This window comes from Osmerus eperlanus, chromosome 12, assembly GCF_963692335.1.
Source record: "Osmerus eperlanus chromosome 12, fOsmEpe2.1, whole genome shotgun sequence".
In the NCBI taxonomy this organism is placed as follows: domain Eukaryota; kingdom Metazoa; phylum Chordata; class Actinopteri; order Osmeriformes; family Osmeridae; genus Osmerus; species Osmerus eperlanus.
The window spans coordinates 7,894,324-7,911,664 of NC_085029.1; the positions used below are offsets into that span (position 1 = coordinate 7,894,324).

Genomic DNA, 17,341 nt, shown 5'->3' on the forward strand with positions numbered 1-17,341 from the left:
TCTAAAATGGTGATTTTAACTGGTTCAGATCATTGAAGGTGTTGAGACAAGAGGATTGTATTATTATATCCATTGTGTATTTTACATGGTTATTTCCTTTATTCAAAATGCTGTTGATTGTAAAGACTTGCTGAGCTTGTTAAGGCAAACATGTTTTTTTTAGCTCCATAATTTCATTAAAACCTGTGTTGGTTAACGTCTTCATCATACAGTAGAGGCATCAGTTACTGCGTTTAACATTCATATATTAGGTACAAAACATCTAAATGGTCTTAATCATCATTTGGCTTCATGTAATTTGTTATTTGCACTTAATAAAGGTTCAGAAAAACAAAACAGTTTGTTTCATGATGTATGTTAACAAATGTTTAAAAAAAAACAAGTCAAAAAAGGTTCCAGTTTGGTGATTTATTGACGACTGAAAAAGCATTGGTATCTTTACATCGTTGTATACAGTGTCAATACTAAGAGGACCTTTTTAAACAATGCTAGAGCACATTAGCAGAAAGCTTTGGACAGCTGCAGGCTTGATACAGAGGCTAAAGAGAGACAGAGAGTTCAATCTCCAGGAAGCATGCTGCTCTATCTGTGGCCGACGCGTCTGTCAGTGTGACTGGAGAACACGTGTCCAAGCTCTCGCTAGACCGCACAGCTAAACTACAAATGGGGTTCTGAGCGAGCTTTGGGTTAGCTGTCCGTTTCGGGAGAGCTGTCACGTAGGCATGTCAGTTTTAGCCGTCAGCGCCCTCTCAAACACTCCACGCTCCGTTGACCTTGCGCTGCATGACAGAGTCCTGAAAGTTGGATCACTGCACGTTAAACTCCCTTTATTTGTATTTGTATCTACACTCTCTACATTTGTCTGAACCAATAGAAACAGTAATGCACTTCCCAGATGGGTGGAGCTGGTATGAGGGGCTGGAGGGGCCAGGAGGGATCAGGAGGACCGTGGTTCCACACAGGACCCCACAAGATAAACATGACGTCTTTCAAGCCCAGTACGGACAAACAATATTTACAACAGTCTTCAAACAGATCTGGGGCTTGATCTGTGTCCTGCCCCCAGGCACCTGGACCAAGGACTGGAGATCATGAACACATAGAATAGAACCAGAGTAGAACACATAGACATAGGAGAACCCCCCAGAGTAGAACACAGAGAAAGAGTAGAACCTTTCGAGTAGACCACAGACACAGAGTAGAACAACCAGAGTAGAACACAGACAAGGAACGCCCAGGCCTTTCCCAGAGCAGATCCACCAGGCCTCAGTTCCACAGACAGGGCCCAGGACAGAGACACGGCTCCCTGGCCCCAGCCGGGCGCACCACCAGCTCCCTGACCACCTCCACGGTCCCGAACACGGGGAACAGCTCCTCCGTGAATGTCTGGCTGTAGGTGTAGAGGTGCGAGCGCCTCTCCACGTCGTAGAAGGACAGCTGGCCCTCGTCGTAGTCCAGGAACACCCCCACCTTCCGGGGCGCCAGGCTGGTCGGCAGAGGCGTCGCGGGCACCGTCAGAGCCTTCAGATCGACGCCGCGCTCCAGCCGCAGGGTCAGGAAGCCCGTGTCTGCGTTCAGGGAGCGGTAGCCCTTCCGCTGGGCCGAGGCCTTGGCCACGCCTACTCGCCAGTCGCGCCCGCCCACCTCCACCTCCCAGTAGTGCCGTCCGCCGGTGAAGCCCTCCCCCGCCAGCGCGCACCACCAGCCGCTGAAACGCCGTGGGCAGCGAGGGACGTCCTGGGGGTCCGGCCCGCAGTGCAGCCGCTTCCTGTCCTCGGAGACCACCAGGTCGCGGTGGGCCGTGTCGGGGTCAAGGGTCACCTCCACTGTGGGGGCGGGTGGAGAGGCAGGGTGAGTACACCTTTTTTTGCAGTGTAAGAGGCATGTAGATACTGCAGCAGGGGAACATGACTGTCAGTGTATGGGGAGCATTCAGAGGTAGTTAGCTCTGGTAGCAGGCTGCATACCTGAAGCATCAACGATCCAGTTCCAAACTGAGGAGAGAAAGAGAGAGAGAGACAGAGGGGAGGGGGAGGGGGGAGAGAAAGAGAGAGACGGGAAGGGGTGGAAAGAAAAGGGAAAGAGAGAGAAATGACAAAAGATAGAAAGTGGAAGACAGAGAGAGAAAAACAGAGAGAGAGAGAAATAGAGAGATATAACATTTGTGAGAGGGTGAGAGACAGAGGGAGGGAGAACAAGCGCGACTCGTGTTAAAAAATGTTCCGTATAAATAGGGTGGTTTTAAATGGATATTTATTAGATATGATATGAACAATGACAACACTTCCTCCTGCAGAGAAGGTCTCACTTACCGTTGTGGGGGATGTACCTGGCAGCATCTGCAAACAGAAGCACAAGCTGCAGGTCAGAACACTCTCTTATGACATAACCTCCTGCTACCTCATGGACCCCCCCTCCCTCCCTCCCTCCCTCCATTCCTCGCTCGCTCCCTCCATCGCTCCCCCTCTCCCTCCCTCTCTTCCGTCCTTCCTCATCGTCCTGTAAGCTTTAATCAATAGCACCTGGCAACATTTCCAGCTCCTCGTTGACACTGTCACAGCCAGCACAGTGTTCGGTCAATCCGTCGATTCTTTTAATTGAACGCTGACCACTGACCCAAGGGCTGAAACTATCCTGGAAGGGCCCGTCCACTCACCACAGCTCTGAGTCCTCTGCTTGTTGACCAGCCACTGTCTGGGCACGTCCTCCTGGAACACAGAACACCGCTGAGACTTTAGTCATGCAGCAGACACTGTCGTCCACATCAACATCGTCCACACAGAAGGTACGGAGTCAGATGGCTGAGCGGTGAGGGAGTCGGGGTAGTAATCAATAAGTTGCCAGTTCGATTCCCGGCCGTGCCAAATGACGTTGTGTCCTTGGGAAAGGCACTTCACCCTACTTGCCATCGGGGGAATGTCCCTGTACTTACTGTAAGTCGCTCTGGATAAGAGCATCTGCTAAATGACTAAATGTAATGTAAATGTACAGCAGAAGATCAAGGATCATAGGTCTGTCAGTATTTCTGTAGTCAAGGAACGTTTTTTGGTTACCAGGCACGGTGCAACAAAAATTATGTATCTACAATCTCATAAACAATAATATTTCAACTACAGTGCAACAATAACGTCTTATCTACAATATGGCATAGTGCAGTGCAGCGACACAGAGAGCAGTTTGGAGATAAAGGGATTAGAACAACCAGGCTTTTCTACTGTGCTTTTAATCCCAGTTTTGAGATGAGTGGATCAGGGAAAGCTATTGTTTGTTTACCCAGTGCCAGGTCTAGTAGCTGCTGGTTCATCAGTGTAACCTGACCTCACACTTTTACGCTGCTACCACAGCTTCCAATACAATCCAGGAGGTAAAACAACAAGAGCATCTCGATCCTTTCACTTGTTTGGAACAATGAACATACTCCCCCACCTCCTCCTCCTTCCCTCCCCCCCCCCCACCCCCCCCCCCCCGCCCCCACCCCCCCCTCCTCCCCCTCTATCTACCCCCCGGAGGAAAGGGATGAGGCTGACATCATCGCTTATACAATCAACGCGGGTAAAACGCATGGAATCTCAGAGTTTCTCGTTTGTCCCTGTCACTGGGATTGAACACAACCCGCAGCCCTGCTCACTCCCTTCTACTCCGCTCCTCTTCTCCCCCCCCAGATCCCGGGTCGTCACCACAGCCCGCATCAGCAGCAGCTCTGTACCTTGTCGGGACAGTGAGCGTTCAGCAGGGTCCACATGACCAGCTCCATGGCTGGGAGCAGGTTGGGGAGACGGCCCCGCCTCCACTGGAACTCCAGATCATCCATCATCATCAGCACGGGCTCCCCAGGCCACACACTGGGCTGCACAGGGGGAGGGGAGGAGGAGAGGGGGGGAAAAGGAAGATAAAGAAAGAAAAGGGAGGTTTGTTCCCGTGTGTGTGTGTGTCCTGTGTGTGACTCAGAGCGGGTGTGATAGCAGGGTCAGTGAGGAAGGAGCTTAGCCATCTTTATCAGATGAAGAGGACAAGGAGGTTGGAGGGTCAGGAAGCTAGACCTTAATCACCAGGGTGTCCTCACCAACCATCCCCAGGACAGAGAGTGGGGGAGGGAGAGGAATCCAGAGACAGACGGTGAGAGAGGGAGAGATACCAAGAGAGAGAGACAAAGACACAGAAGGAGAGATACAAAGAGAGAGAGACAAAGACACAGAGACAGAGGGAGAGATACCAAGAGACAGACAAAGACACAGAGAGAGAGAGAGAGAGAGAGAGAGAGAGAGAGAGAGAGAGAGAGAGAGAGAGAGAGAGAGAGAGAGAGAGAGAGAGAGAGAGAGAGAGAGAGATGGATGACATGGACAGAAAGAGGGAGAGAGTGGCTAGGAGAACCACGGCCGCTACCTCTGGCCTGCTCTTCAGCTCTCGTGTCCAGTCCATGATGACTCGTTTGTGGGGCCCCATGTCGTACTCCCCCCCGGTCTCCAGCATGCACAGCAGGTGGCCCCTCCAGTCCCTCTTCTCTGGTCTCTCAGTCTGCAGCTCTGTGTGGATGACCCTGGTCTAATGACAACACACACACACACATGAATACACACAAATATACACACACACACGAGCACACACATAGGAACACACACGTGAAAAAGTACACCTGGATACGTACACACAAAAACACACGCACACATACAAACATACACAAGTGAAAACACACAAACAGAAGCAAGTGAAGGCGTCACCTGGACTCTGTTCTCCAGGACGGAGGCCCACTGGACTATGAAGTCCCGACACACTGCAGGGGGCCAGCTGTCCTCACTGGTCCAGATGTGGGCCAGAACACTGGACCTCTGCAACACAACAGGTACTGTCTCTCTGGACATGATCTGTGTATGTGTGTGTCTATGTGTATGTGAGCTTGTACATGTGCTATTTGTGTGTGTGGGTGTGGGTGTGTTTATGTGCATGTGAGCACACGCATGTGCTATCTGTGTGTGTGATGGTGTGTGTGTGTGTGTGTGCATACCTGGCACAGTTTGTTGAGTTCTCTGGCCAGCTCCATGATAAACAGCTGACTCTCCACTAAGGGCTCCTTCTTCTCATGCCTCACTCGTTTACCAGACTCCTGACCCCCAGAGATGGAGGGAGGAGGAGGAAGAGGAGGATGGGGAGGAGGGGGAGGAGGAAGAGAAGGAGGGGGAGGGGGAGGGGAGGAAGAGGAGGAGGAGGAAGAGGAGGCGGTGGAGGAAGTGGAGGAAGAGGAGGAGGAGGAAGAGGAGGGGGAGGAGGGGGAGGAAGAGAAGGAGGGGGAGGGGGAGGGGGAGGGGGAGGGGGGGGAGGGGGAGGAAGAGGAGGAAGAGGAAGAGGAGGAGGAGGAAGAGGAGGGGGAGGAGGGGGAGGAGGGGGAGGAGGAGGGCGAGGAGGTGGAGGAGGAAGAAGAGGCGGAGGAGGAGTAGGAGGGGGAGGATGAGGAAGAGGAGGAGGTGGAAGAGGTCAGAAATACAGACATCACACCACTGGCCCAACACACTGGTCCTTCTGTTTTCTACTGGGAAGCTGAGCTTGAACACAGTATAAAACATCTGTTGTCATATGAAGACACAATCTAACAAGAGTCCGTTGTGGTGATCAGTTCATGTGTGCATCGCGTATATGTGTGTGACTGTGAGTGCGTGTATATATGTGTGTGTGTGTGTGTGTGTGTGTGCACCTTGAGCCGGATCTTGAGTTTCTTGGCCGGCTCTATGAGGAACTGCAGGCATTCTTTCATCATGTTGGCAGCTGGATGGAGGGAGGGAAGCAGGGAGGGATGGAGGGAGGGATGGAGGGAGGGATGGAGGGAGGGATGGAGGGAGGGATGGAGGGAGGTCTGGAGGGCTGCAGGGAGGACAGGGCCCTGTGGCACAGCTGTAGAGAGCTGTAAAGCTGTCTCTCTCTGTTGGAGTGGAGCAGCTGACCGCACTACCGTAGCACCTTGGATTGATGAGAGAGCAGAACAGGGTTATTTATGAGGGGAGGAGAAATGGCTACATTGGGACAGAGTGTGTGTGTGTAGGGGGGGGGGGGGCTGTTTGAGGGACAGAGAGAGAGAGAGGTGTGTGTGTGTTTGAGAGACAGGAAGAGGTGTGTGTGTGCGCGTGCGTGCGTGTGTGTGTGTGAGTGCATGTGTGTGAGTGCACTGCGCCACTTTGATCTCTATGAATAACACTGCAGTGGGTCCCTCCGAGGGCCCATTAGGACACAGACCATCACCTGGATGGACAGAAGAAAGAAGAGGAAGATAGTAGTGAAGGAAGAGGATGGGGGCAGGGGGCAAGAGGAGAGAGAGAAAGAGAGGAAGAGAGAGAGAGAAACAATAAGACAGAAAGAGAGAAAGACACAGGGACAGAGCGAGACAGAGTGAAATGTCTTTGACGAGAGAGAGAGGCAGAGAGAGAGGGAGAAAGAGAGGGAGAGAGAGAGCAGTTAAAGCTAAAAATGCAGAGTCACACAGCATGAGGAGGTGTGAGTGGGCTGATGCATCCTGATGGCCTTGTAGTGGGCCAGATATTCCGAGGAGATCAAAAAAAGCTGCCAAGCAATTTTACAACGAGGCAGGGTGACGGGGGGGGTAGATCGTTGGACCCAGCAGTGTTGAATCAGCACCCCCACCACCACCACCACCCTCCTCCCCGCTGGTTTGATGAACATGGTGGATTTACTGTACCTTCCAGGATGGAGGAGAAGGGGAAAGGGGGGCCAAAAGATGACGACATTGACTTTGCAAGCAGAGAGGTGAAACTAAGATGGGAGTTTAACATAGAATCATTCACATAACGATTCTTATTAATATTACTTTTTTCATACAGCACCTTTCTCACGTCAAATGATTCTTTACAGAGGAATACAAAGAAACACACAGACTGTGCTCTTCCCTCGGTGACGTAGACAAGGACAAGCTGTGGTTTAACACATCATGAAAACCAAAACGCGTCTTAAATTGTCTCAATATTTAAAATATATTAGGTTTGTATTTTTTAAACCCTCTGTGACAGAATTTGAGCCGTTAAAACGTTGATAGAAAGTGCATGCATAACTGGAGGGAGGAGGAGGAGGCCCCGGACTGATCACTCCTCCAGGTTTCTGTCTTTTTCTATTTATCTGAATTCTATTTAATTTTCCTTGTCTTTTTTGAGGGGTTAGGCTGGTTATGGGTGCTGATATGTAGACATCTGTGATGCCCTCTACGACATTGGTTGTAACGCACAACTAAAATATGAAAGTGCATGAGATTTAGTAGCGGCATTGTGGCGCACCAATGTTTTTACGAATGGTTTTGGCTTTTGGACGGAATATACATTCATTTCTAAACCCAAACAAGTGAATTATACATGAGATGCGCGCTAACTACATAGCTAGATTATCGTGCGGGGCCACCTCTAGGAGCTCCCGATGAGGACACGTGTGCGTACCCAGGGACACCTCGCTGAGCCCGTGCCGTTGAGCCGGTTAACGAATTAAACCGAGGCAGGTAAACTCTACAATGAAAGTTTAAACCAGAGCTAACGCAGCTAACGCTGACCAGGGAAGATTCCCTGTCAAAGCGTGCAAGACATTAAACACTGTACAACACACTTTAAAGTTGCTAGTTTAGGCTATACGGAGAAGATGGCCGGGTCTATTGAAGCAGTCTCGTGAAGGAGACACTACACATTACCTTTGAGATTAGAGATAAATCCAGGATTATAAACTTTACCCCTGCTTCTACACAACCTTAATGACTGGCTATTTATAGGACATGATGCCGCTGGGAGTTGGAGCACAACATCACAACAAACTACAATCTGATCGTTTGTAACTTTATCAACAGCATGATATCACCTTCATATATTGCGCAAAATGGAGGTTGACAGCTCAGAAAGTGTATAAAGTATTTGCACACTGTAAACATTGTATAAAATGCAAACAAAACAGAATCCATTGATTACATTTGTGCGTAAACCTCTAACTTTATGCGCAGGTTATTCTGAGGGGATACGCAAACCTCACATCCCATATCGACTCTGTTGCGCAGCGCACAGAATTCAAAGCTACTCGATATGAACGCGATGTGTAGGCTACGTGATTTGCCCAACCCTGTCCTAATATTGAAGTGATATCAAAAACAGGATTCAAAGCTACTCGATATGAACGCGATGTGTACGCTACGTGATTTGCCCAACCCTGTCCTAATATTGAAACAATATATCAAACACATTATGACAGTCATACAAATAAAACAAAGCTACTTACCTACAAACTCCAAACGAGGAAGGCCTAATCCTTTAGTCTGTAAAGTGGAGTTTGCGCCTCCCAAAGTGTGTTTGAATGCCTGTCTACTGTAACCAAAGTTGTACCTCAACACCCCTCTGCTGTGCACTGCTCCATCGACTGCGACTGCACACGCGCTCAGTAGAGGAGAGCAGGAGAGCGCGCCGCTTGTAGCTGTCATTAATCTTCGGCTCTCTCCGGTAGCTTTACGAATGCTGACGACTCGACGAATAATATTTTTTCGTGTAAGGGCGTGACCAACCACGGACAGGATTTGCATCCACACTAGGGCGCCAGTAAACTGCGTTATTCATACCCCGGCGTAGAATAGTGTAATTTCATATTAGAAATTTGAGTCGGTAAGTTGTTTAACATGATCTGTTAGAAAAATCTATTGGCATAGGCCTACTGAAACCAACAACTGCGTGTACACTCACGATCAGTGCGCTATGCGACTTTTTCATGTGGAAATAGTTTAACTAAAAAAACATATGTTACTACTGTAAGCGACTCAGGAGTGAGGTGTCTCGGTATGTTATTATCACACGGAAGCGCGCGTGGGCTGTGACGCGGAGACCGAACGCGAAACTTGGCGCGTCTCTCTGTGATCGTGCTGTTGGAGCTGGGAACATGCCACCTAAAGACCCGCTCCTCGGGACGCTCAAAGGTAAAGCTGGCTATATACAAAATGGGTGGATAATTATGTGATGGATTTAGTGCATGTGTATGCATTTCTTTCTGTAGCCTATAGAATCACACCCGCTTTGCGTTTTTTTCCCTTTAACAGTGAGTCACTCTCGTCAGTTTTCTCGCTCGATTTCAGCCTAATCATCTGTTTGATTGAATCTATTTAAAGGACCTGAAATGACGCATTTTCCCACTTTCATCTTTTACTAATGCATTGGTTGTCTTAAATTCTGTCGCACCCTTGAGCAAATGAGCTTATCGAAGCGGGTGACTATCGATATGTACACATGCAAAGGTGACAGGGACAAAAGGTGATGATTCTAAGTTACCTGGCAACTAGGTTTTTAAACCATCAGTGAAGAGATCTACTGTCTTCACATCCTGAACTCAGCCTGGATGCAACCTGCCTGCGTTCACCCATGAACAAATGCTAAAATATATCGTCCTCCTGTCTGTGCTGGTACATCACTGGCATGTGTGCGTGTGTGTTCGTACATGTGTGTCCCTGTGTGTGTGTATGTGTTTGTGTGGTCTTCAGTGTGCATCCTGAACCTCCAAGCTTCGGGGGAGCTAGTGACAGACCTCAACCCTCACCTGACCTCCTGCTGTGAGCTGCTGGAGCTCATCCTTAGGAAGGGCCTCCAACGTGAGTACTGGCCTCTAGACCCTCCCCTATACCTGGACCTTACTGACCCCTAGACCTGGACCTTACTGACCCCTAGACCTGGACCTTACTGGCCTCTAGACCTGGACCTTACTGGCCTCTAGACCTGGACCTTACTGGCCTCTAGACCTGGACCTCACTGGCCTTAGGTTACTCTCTCTTTCTTTCAGAGCCGGTTCTGTGTCTGGGCCACAGAGACTACTGGCATTGTTTTGAACAGCTTCCCCATCAGGACACCTGTGGCAGGTAAGCAGCATATACAACAAATAATAATGTATTACAGTTACTACAGTCCAATAGACTGTGACTGGATGGGTGGTGGGCTGAAGTTTCCTGTGAGCAGTGTGTGACCCCTGATGTTGTGGTATGTGTACTTATGTGTGTGTGTGTGTGTGTGTGCGTGCAGGCTCAGTGCTCTATCTCTGGCAGTGGAACAGACGGCCGTCAACAAGAAGTTGCTTTCGCCTCAGGGTCGGGGACGATACCTGCTCAGGCTGGCCCTCAAACGGAGGGTTCTAGAAGGATTCCTCAAACACTTGCTACACACACCCAAGCTTCTGGAGGTGTGTGTGTGTCTACGTGTGCGCAACATGGCATTTTTTACTCAGCTCAGTTTTCTGCTCATAAAAAATGTGTAACAAACATGTTACGTTGTCTCTCATTCTCAGTGGTACAATCCAGCTGTCTCGATTCTCAGGAATGAGGAATTCGTTGGTGAGGCATATTTCCATTCCCTTATCGTGTTCGCAAAACAGTTGGCATGACTTCCAGGAAGTGAACAGTAATCAGGGGTTCTCGGTGCGTTCTTGCAGAGCCTTTCACGTCTCTGCTCCTTGTGCTGTCAGGCATGGAGTTCAAGCTGGACATGAAGGTAGGCCCTCTTCCTGCCTGACCATATATGGTGCTGTTCTGCGTTCCGCCTGGGTCAGAGGTCGTAGGGGGCGGGATGGTGGGTGACACAACGGGTTTTCCTGGATAGGTGGTTGTAGCTCAGTGGTGGAGAACTTCACCGCAGATCAAGAGATCACAGGTTGAACCATGACATCGCCAAAGAATAAAAGTGTCAGACAAAGGAACACGTGATCACAATGAAGGGTCTCTTCACAAAGCCCCCCAACCCCCCTCCCCCGGCCCCCTTCAAGCTTCCTCTCCACTTAAACACTGTGTGTCGTTGATGCTCTGAGAAACGTTGTACACGAGACGTTCAGCACGTCAGAGAAAGACAGCCGACTGAGAGTCTCCTCTCTGCTTCTTCCTCAGAACTGCAGTTTCCTGGACGAGAGTTGGCTGCTGCCTGTAAGCTATGGCTGTTTGGTCGCTGTGTTTGAAAATGGTGCTGGGTGGTGTGGGGCAGGTGTGTGTGACAGGGCCAGGGTGCTGGGTGTCATCCGTCTCCCTGTGTCTCCAGGTGTGTGACGTGTACGAGGCCGTTCCCTGCAAGGAGCTGGGGATGGTGCTCAGGTTTGTTCTGGCTGCGCTCGTTTCTTTGTTTTGTGTTTTGTTTTGTCGTATTCAATGTTTATTTAACATGATAAATAAATGAAAAGGAAAAATGTACATTTGCTGAGAATGAATGGACCTCTCCCTATCTCCCCTCTCCTCTCTCATTCAAGCTCTCCTCTCTCTTCTTTCACTTCTCTATGTCTCTCTCCTTTCTCTTTTCTATTCTCTTTCTCTCCCCCAGGTATCTGAGTGGGCGTGTCTTTGTGCTGGACCTGTTGCCAGGCAGCCAGGCCCAGGTGGACAGATGTGTCCATCTAGGTGACATCATCGATGAGATCAATGGAATCTCCCTTCGGAACGCCAGGAATGGCCAGGTGAGGAAAGTCCTCTGCTCTCTTAATCCCTGCCCACCACATGGTAGGCCCGCATAACACAACATCTGACCATCACACTAACAATTCCATGCCATTCAATTCGATTCTAGAATTTAACGTTTATAATTATTCACCTTATTGGTCAGATGTTCAGGTAACTTTGCATGTACTGCAACCTTGCAGTGGGCACACAGAACTATCCATTTCAGTGTGCAAGCAAGCAAGACAAATTAAGCTCTGTGGACACAACCGCTCCCTTGACAAACCAAGGTTGTAATCAGAACATGGACTTTAACAACCTTGATCTCAAAACTTCAGTCACAGTAATACTGGTGTTCTGGTATTACAGTAATTACAGTGGACAGACACCATGCTGTGTGTAGGTGACATTCAAAACCACAACACCTTCTGACATAACACTGGGAGTAAATAGGAATACCAAGAGATCGAGCATGAACAGGGGTGATAAAGTTATGATAAGCTCTAGTAATTACTACAGTATAAATAAGCTTTGTATTTAATATTTTATAATAAAAGAACTATTTCAAAACTCTGTGAAATGGTGCTGGCTCTGCTGTCTGTGGTGTTGTAGGCAGGTGTGGTGCTGTCTCGGTTAAAGGGTCGGCCGCTGTCCCTGCGCGTGCTGCGCTGGCAGGGCAGGGAGGGGGGCACGTATCGGCCAATCATCAAACTCCTACGGGAGCTGAGAGAGGAGAACCCCTCTTTGCGGCTAGACCCCTCCCCTTCCTCTCAGCTCTCCACCAATGAGAGGTCAGCGCCGTCACAATGCCTCAAAGAAGGGAGGTGAGTTGGAGAGGTAGACATGCATGAACCACAACCTGTTGAACCGCAAACTCTGTTTGAGACCTCAACGTGAACAATTTGACAGGTGCTTTTAGCTATGCTAACTTCCGCCACAAATAAAGAAATATTATGAAATAGTAAATTATTTGTGGTCAAAAAGGTTTTGGGGATATAAATTGACTGACTTTTCTGGTGATTTCAAACTACTTGCTTGTTCTCTGATGTGTCACAGTAATATAGACATAGATAAATATTCAAATATATTGAGACACTGCACCATGGAGGAAGTGGATAATATAGATAACCGTAACTTATGTGAACCTAGTGAACCCTCATACTGAACTTGTCGAATCTTTGACTGCACCCCTTCTCCCCTGCAGAATTGTTTACATTGTGCAGTACATGGGAAAGGCAAACATTGGAATGGTAGATATGTGATTTTATAATTCAATGTTGGTGTGTATTGTGTTTTCTGTCAGCATGTGCTGTACTCTTATCCACTTTTCTGTATGTGGATGAGAGTACAGCTTATTATTTTTGTTGTTTTGTACATGTGTGTCTCGGGAGTGTTTTGTCTGTTAGTATTATGACTCTTTTCTCTTCCTGGTCGATGTCAGTATGGAGGGAAGGAGGTCTTGCAGGTGGGCATCCCCCAGGTCCTAAAGAGAGGCCAGCCCAGCCAGGTAGGAATCCAGCCCACAGCTTAGACGTGTAAAATGGACTCACGCTTCATTGCTCATTAATTCCTGCTGCTGTGAGACTATACAACCAGCACACACAAACACACACAGAACTCCACCACTCTAAATAACCAATGGACACACTTAAAGTGCAAACTACTAACCCTAGCCCAATATTTATATTTGTTTATTTGTATTTGGTCTCCATATGCAACTGGTGTTATCTTTTTTATAATATCTCGTACTTACTTTGTAAATTGACGTATACTTCTGTCCACTTTGCTGCTGCAATGCCTACATTTCCCCATTGTGGGACGAATAAAAGTGTTTCTTATCTTGAAATCAACTTGTGGTGAAGTCTAAGAGATATTTAGACTTTTGCTGTCGACCATCTGTAAACAATTGCAGTTATGCATGGATTATAAGGGGGAGGGGTCTTGGTTAATTCATAGTATGGCCACTACATGCTAGAATGGATCATTATCAATGAGCCATGTATTTGAACCAGATGAGGGGGGGGGGGGGGGGGACATCTCAAACTTAAGACAGGGGGTCCACCAGGATTGAGACAGGCTGTACTAGACTACGCCACTGAAATCAACCACAACTCTCTTTATCCCACAGGAAGTGCTTTTGGACTTGAAGGAAACCCACTTAACCTGTACTGACAATGCCAGCAAGAAAGTAAGAGTGCCAAGGAGTAGTTAAACTTGTGTACGGTCCAATTGATTGTCCTTGTCAGTCAGTTGCACAACCTAACCCTGCGTGTGTGTTTCTTAGGAGCTTTTCCAGCACCACTACCCTGAGATCTCATGTGTGGGGAGATACGGTCAGCCAGACTTCACCCTATTTGCATTCTGTGTAGTGTAAGTACAATGCAACATTGAACATTTCTATCGTAAACAGGGTCGTTATTTTTCCCCTGGGGGGGGAATATCTCCCATTTGTCGCAGGAAATAAACACCCCAACGTTACATATTAGAGATGACATGCACCATGATCTCCACTACTGTTTCTTACTCAAAGAAAATCCTGTCACCGCCCAAACGATGGCCAGTCTTTGAGTCATCCACGGTAACGAGCATGCTTTGTAAACAACCCCCTCCAGGATATAGCAGCAGTGATACGCGTCCTGTCGGACTGCATTCTTCCTCACAGCACCTCTCCTCTGAATACAAATGACTCAACACCCCCAAAGCCATCACAGGCTGGCTTGTCATTGGCTGGAAACCAGATGTCATGCCAGCTAATGATTGGCTGTGTTTTCAGAGACTCCCCAGAAACACCCCAGTCATCAGGCTTCTGCTGTGTGGTGCTGAGAGCCAGCCACGGGAAGCAGTGTGAGGATATAGTCAGCCGCATTGGTGAGTACTACGCTTCTCAAGACACCCTGACTTACATCTCTTAATGAATAATTTGGTGTATAAGGGCATGTACAGCTCAGTATTTGACTTCAGGTTGCAATCCCTCTGTATTGCTTTTGATAGTCAATGATTGCAGTTTGCATACTGGGAAATGATGTATACAATTTTTAATTGCATGTTCCTTTCACACAGCTACAGGGTTTAAGCACACGGAGTGGTTTGTATAACACGTTGAGGAACTTCATCTGTATGTGCCATAGCAGCTCGACAAAGCCTGTGCTACATTTCCTGCCATTGTACAAAGCAACACATGTAAATAAAATAAAAAACTACGGTGTATTACAATGTGTTTGAGACACATCAACCATGCACTCAAATGATTACACAGACATGGCTTGTACTCGTAAAGACATTTAATAGAAATACTACAATGTGACAACACGTCATAAACAGTATTAAATGTAGCTGCCAAGGTTCTTTTATGTAGGAAAAGTAATATGTAAAAAGCAGTCCTGAACGACCACAGTGATCCTCCCTGCTGTGCCCCCCTCACCCACCCAGAGCAGTAGCACAAAGGGTCCTGACACAGGTGGTGAACGCCTGGACCACCACCAGCCAGATATCCAGCTGGTCAAAAGCCAGGCGGGTCAGGAGGTTGGTTGAAAGTGTGGAGCCAACTGCTTAAGGACAGTATGAGAGACGGCTGATGAGTGACCGGGGGGGGGGGGGGGCATTTGGAGGCAACCGCCCCAGAAGTGGAGAACAGCACATTCTGAACACCTATTACACAACCCCCATCCACCGCCCCCCCACCCCCACCCCAAGACGCCTCCAGTTTGAAGCCGGGCAGAAACGCCTAGATATGTCAATGGGTCACTGAACAATACCCCAAAATCCAGAATAGTGGAATGACGGATCTTTACCTCGTTCTAAAAATACAAAAAATAAAAGTATAAATCAGGAACATTCCTTTTAAAAATACCCAAGAAATAACATGTCCACAAAAAAAGGGTTAGGTATGATAAATAGGATTATTAGTCTGGACGACGCCATGAGGGGGGGGGGGGTTCCTAGGCCCTCTCGCCCCTTATCCTGCGAGCCAGCTGGATGTCTTTGGGCATGATGGTGACACGCTTGGCATGGATGGCGCACAGGTTGGTGTCCTCAAACAGACCCACCAGGTAGGCCTCGCTAGCCTCCTGTTGGAAGGGAGAGATGGTTAGCTTGTACATTCACACGAGACCAAGTGTAGCTCATAATATTTACAAAAGCAAGCATTTAAAAAGCTGCATTTTATGCCCGCACTGCTTTGGATGAAAGCCTGCAAAATTAATGAAATGTAGTGCTGAACACTAGGGTTGTTAGCACAACACACGTGCATGTCTATGTATGAGAAGGCAAGACGAGTTGTTATGGTTCTAACCTGAAGGGCACCGATGGCCGCACTCTGGAAACGGAGGTCGGTCTTGAAGTCCTGGGCGATCTCCCTGACCAGGCGCTGGAATGGCAGCTTGCGGATCAGCAGCTCGGTCGACTTCTGGTAACGACGGATCTCACGCAGAGCCACGGTTCCGGGCCTGAGCAAAAAACGCAAGATGGTACGTTTTAAATACACGCCTTTAGTTCGAATGTAGAGCATTTAGTCTGTTTAAGATTAGGTTGAACACAAGTGCATTGAGCTTTTCTAGTGGACAAACCTGTAACGATGGGGCTTCTTCACTCCTCCGGTGGAGGGCGCACTCTTCCTCGCAGCCTTTGTGGCCAGCTGCTTCCTCGGCGCCTTTCCTCCGGTGGATTTACGCGCAGTCTGCTTGGTACGAGCCATTTCTTACTGGAAATAGAAAACACTAACCGTTAGCTGGGAACGGCCGTTTGATAAACATGTCGCTCTCAACAGAGCAACGCAAACACGCGATTGTAAGGCCACCATGCCATTCAATTCTCAAATTGTAGCCGCCAGAGTTCCCCTCCCCCCCACGCCAGCTCTGAAAGCTGTCTGGTGTTAGGGCAATAGCTGGCTCCGCCAGTAGAAACACCCCGCCTTCCATGAAAAAGCCTGGCCCAGCCTCATTACGTAAAAGCCAATGCAGTCTTTGTGGAGGAGAGCGGGCACGTACGCCATTGAATTTTCAAATACAAAATCGCTTTCTAGGTCTTTAAGTAGGCTACATCCCGCCATTTTAACTAAGATCACTACAGTAGATTAATTGCCGACATGATGCGTGACATCATACGACTGGTGACTATTTTCTGGTATCTAACTGGCTAGCATATATAGGCATTGTTCGTGCGACCAACATTCGGAAGCATTTGTGAATAGCCAGCTTAACTAGGACAATCACTACACAAATCAACTTAATCTAATTTCAAACACTTACTTCAAGTCCATATCACTTTATATTAGGGGTCGGGTATAATCAACATTAGCTAACCATCAGTACAGTAGCAATCTAGCTTAGCAGTCAGCTACAGTCTACTACATAATTCTGCTGTAGAAAGCCAGGTACTCGCCGTTTTACAGTAGTCCTCTTTCCCTGATTAACCTGTTTACGCTAAATAAAAACAAGTCAAAAGTAGCATTCGGTTTTGCTACCGATATCCATAGCCTTACCGTAGCTAGCTACTGTTATCTAACGTAGCAAGCCAACAAAAACAATTTTGTCTACCATTACTTTGTCGATTAGCTCAAGGCATTTGCCACCCACATTATCGTCACTAGCTCAGTTTGAAATTCTATTGTTCGGATAGTCTAGCTTGTTGGCTAATAGTAGTCAATTTTGGCTAGCATACGAGCCAAATAATGAATACTATCCAATTGAAAGAACATTCCCTGGAACGAAGAAATAGTACATGTTATAGCTGTTATATTAAAATCAAACGTCACCTACAATGTATAAAGTTAATCACCAAACGTTGTTTGCCTACTGAATGGTCCAAGACGATCCTTCCTTGGAAACGCACACTATTTGTATTCTTCTGAGTTTCCAGTGCACTTTATAGGGTTTCGTGACGTCATGTCACCGACAACTAAATCCTGTCCGGTGATTGGATTAGCATAGA

The 17,341-nt window shown here is 48.0% G+C and overlaps 3 protein-coding genes across 4 annotated transcripts; 1 reads left to right on the top strand and 2 right to left on the bottom strand.

The window, feature by feature from the left end:
• Positions 1-377: 377 nt before the first annotated feature.
• zgc:194990 (uncharacterized protein LOC568410 homolog) lies at positions 378-8,691 on the bottom strand. Its single transcript, XM_062474715.1, has 10 exons — positions 8,248-8,691; positions 5,687-5,949; positions 5,003-5,101; positions 4,719-4,826; positions 4,384-4,542; positions 3,707-3,847; positions 2,657-2,708; positions 2,313-2,339; positions 1,968-1,994; positions 378-1,826 (listed from the first exon to the last, which is right to left on the bottom strand). The coding sequence occupies exons 1-10, from the start codon at positions 8,543-8,545 to the stop codon at positions 1,267-1,269; spliced, it is 1,734 nt and encodes a 577-aa protein (XP_062330699.1). The 5' UTR covers positions 8,546-8,691; the 3' UTR covers positions 378-1,266.
• si:ch211-250n8.1 (uncharacterized) lies at positions 8,636-15,483 on the top strand. 2 transcript variants are annotated; one of them, XM_062474716.1, is made up of 16 exons: positions 8,640-8,932; positions 9,491-9,598; positions 9,787-9,862; positions 10,023-10,179; positions 10,285-10,330; positions 10,429-10,487; positions 10,877-10,912; positions 11,025-11,077; positions 11,301-11,433; positions 12,026-12,237; positions 12,618-12,663; positions 12,855-12,920; positions 13,542-13,601; positions 13,698-13,783; positions 14,187-14,281; positions 14,474-15,483. In XM_062474716.1, the coding sequence occupies exons 1-16, from the start codon at positions 8,896-8,898 to the stop codon at positions 14,506-14,508; spliced, it is 1,305 nt and encodes a 434-aa protein (XP_062330700.1). In that variant the 5' UTR covers positions 8,640-8,895; the 3' UTR covers positions 14,509-15,483. The 2 variants fall into 2 exon arrangements, with proteins under 2 accessions (XP_062330701.1, XP_062330700.1); XM_062474717.1 differs by lacking the exons at positions 14,187-14,281; positions 14,474-15,483 and adding an exon at positions 14,026-14,163 and having other exon boundaries at positions 8,636-8,932.
• Positions 14,677-17,329, bottom strand: LOC134031187 (histone H3.3A). The gene is made up of 4 exons (XM_062474718.1): positions 17,170-17,329; positions 15,979-16,112; positions 15,705-15,858; positions 14,677-15,480 (listed from the first exon to the last, which is right to left on the bottom strand). The coding sequence occupies exons 2-4, from the start codon at positions 16,104-16,106 to the stop codon at positions 15,352-15,354; spliced, it is 411 nt and encodes a 136-aa protein (XP_062330702.1). The 5' UTR covers positions 16,107-16,112; positions 17,170-17,329; the 3' UTR covers positions 14,677-15,351.
• Between the last annotated feature and the right edge of the window lie 12 nt (positions 17,330-17,341).

Coding starts and splice junctions, on each gene's coding strand:
- si:ch211-250n8.1 (XM_062474716.1), top strand. CDS start 8,896: ATGCCACCTAAAGACCCGCTCCTCGGGACGCTCAAAG. Junction 11,434..12,025: donor GGAACGCCAGGAATGGCCAG/GTGAGGAAAGTC, acceptor GTGGTGTTGTAG/GCAGGTGTGGTGCTGTCTCG. Junction 12,921..13,541: donor AGAGAGGCCAGCCCAGCCAG/GTAGGAATCCAG, acceptor TTTATCCCACAG/GAAGTGCTTTTGGACTTGAA.
- zgc:194990 (XM_062474715.1), bottom strand. CDS start 8,545: ATGCAAATCCTGTCCGTGGTTGGTCACGCCCTTACACGAAAAAATATT. Junction 2,340..2,656: donor GCAGAGGACTCAGAGCTGTG/GTGAGTGGACGG, acceptor TTCTGTTTGCAG/ATGCTGCCAGGTACATCCCC. Junction 1,827..1,967: donor CTGGATCGTTGATGCTTCAG/GTATGCAGCCTG, acceptor CCGCCCCCACAG/TGGAGGTGACCCTTGACCCC.
- LOC134031187 (XM_062474718.1), bottom strand. CDS start 16,106: ATGGCTCGTACCAAGCAGACTGCGCGTAAATCCACCGGAGGAAAGGCG. Junction 15,859..15,978: donor AAGAAGCCCCATCGTTACAG/GTTTGTCCACTA, acceptor TTTTTTGCTCAG/GCCCGGAACCGTGGCTCTGC. Junction 15,481..15,704: donor CGGCCATCGGTGCCCTTCAG/GTTAGAACCATA, acceptor CCCTTCCAACAG/GAGGCTAGCGAGGCCTACCT.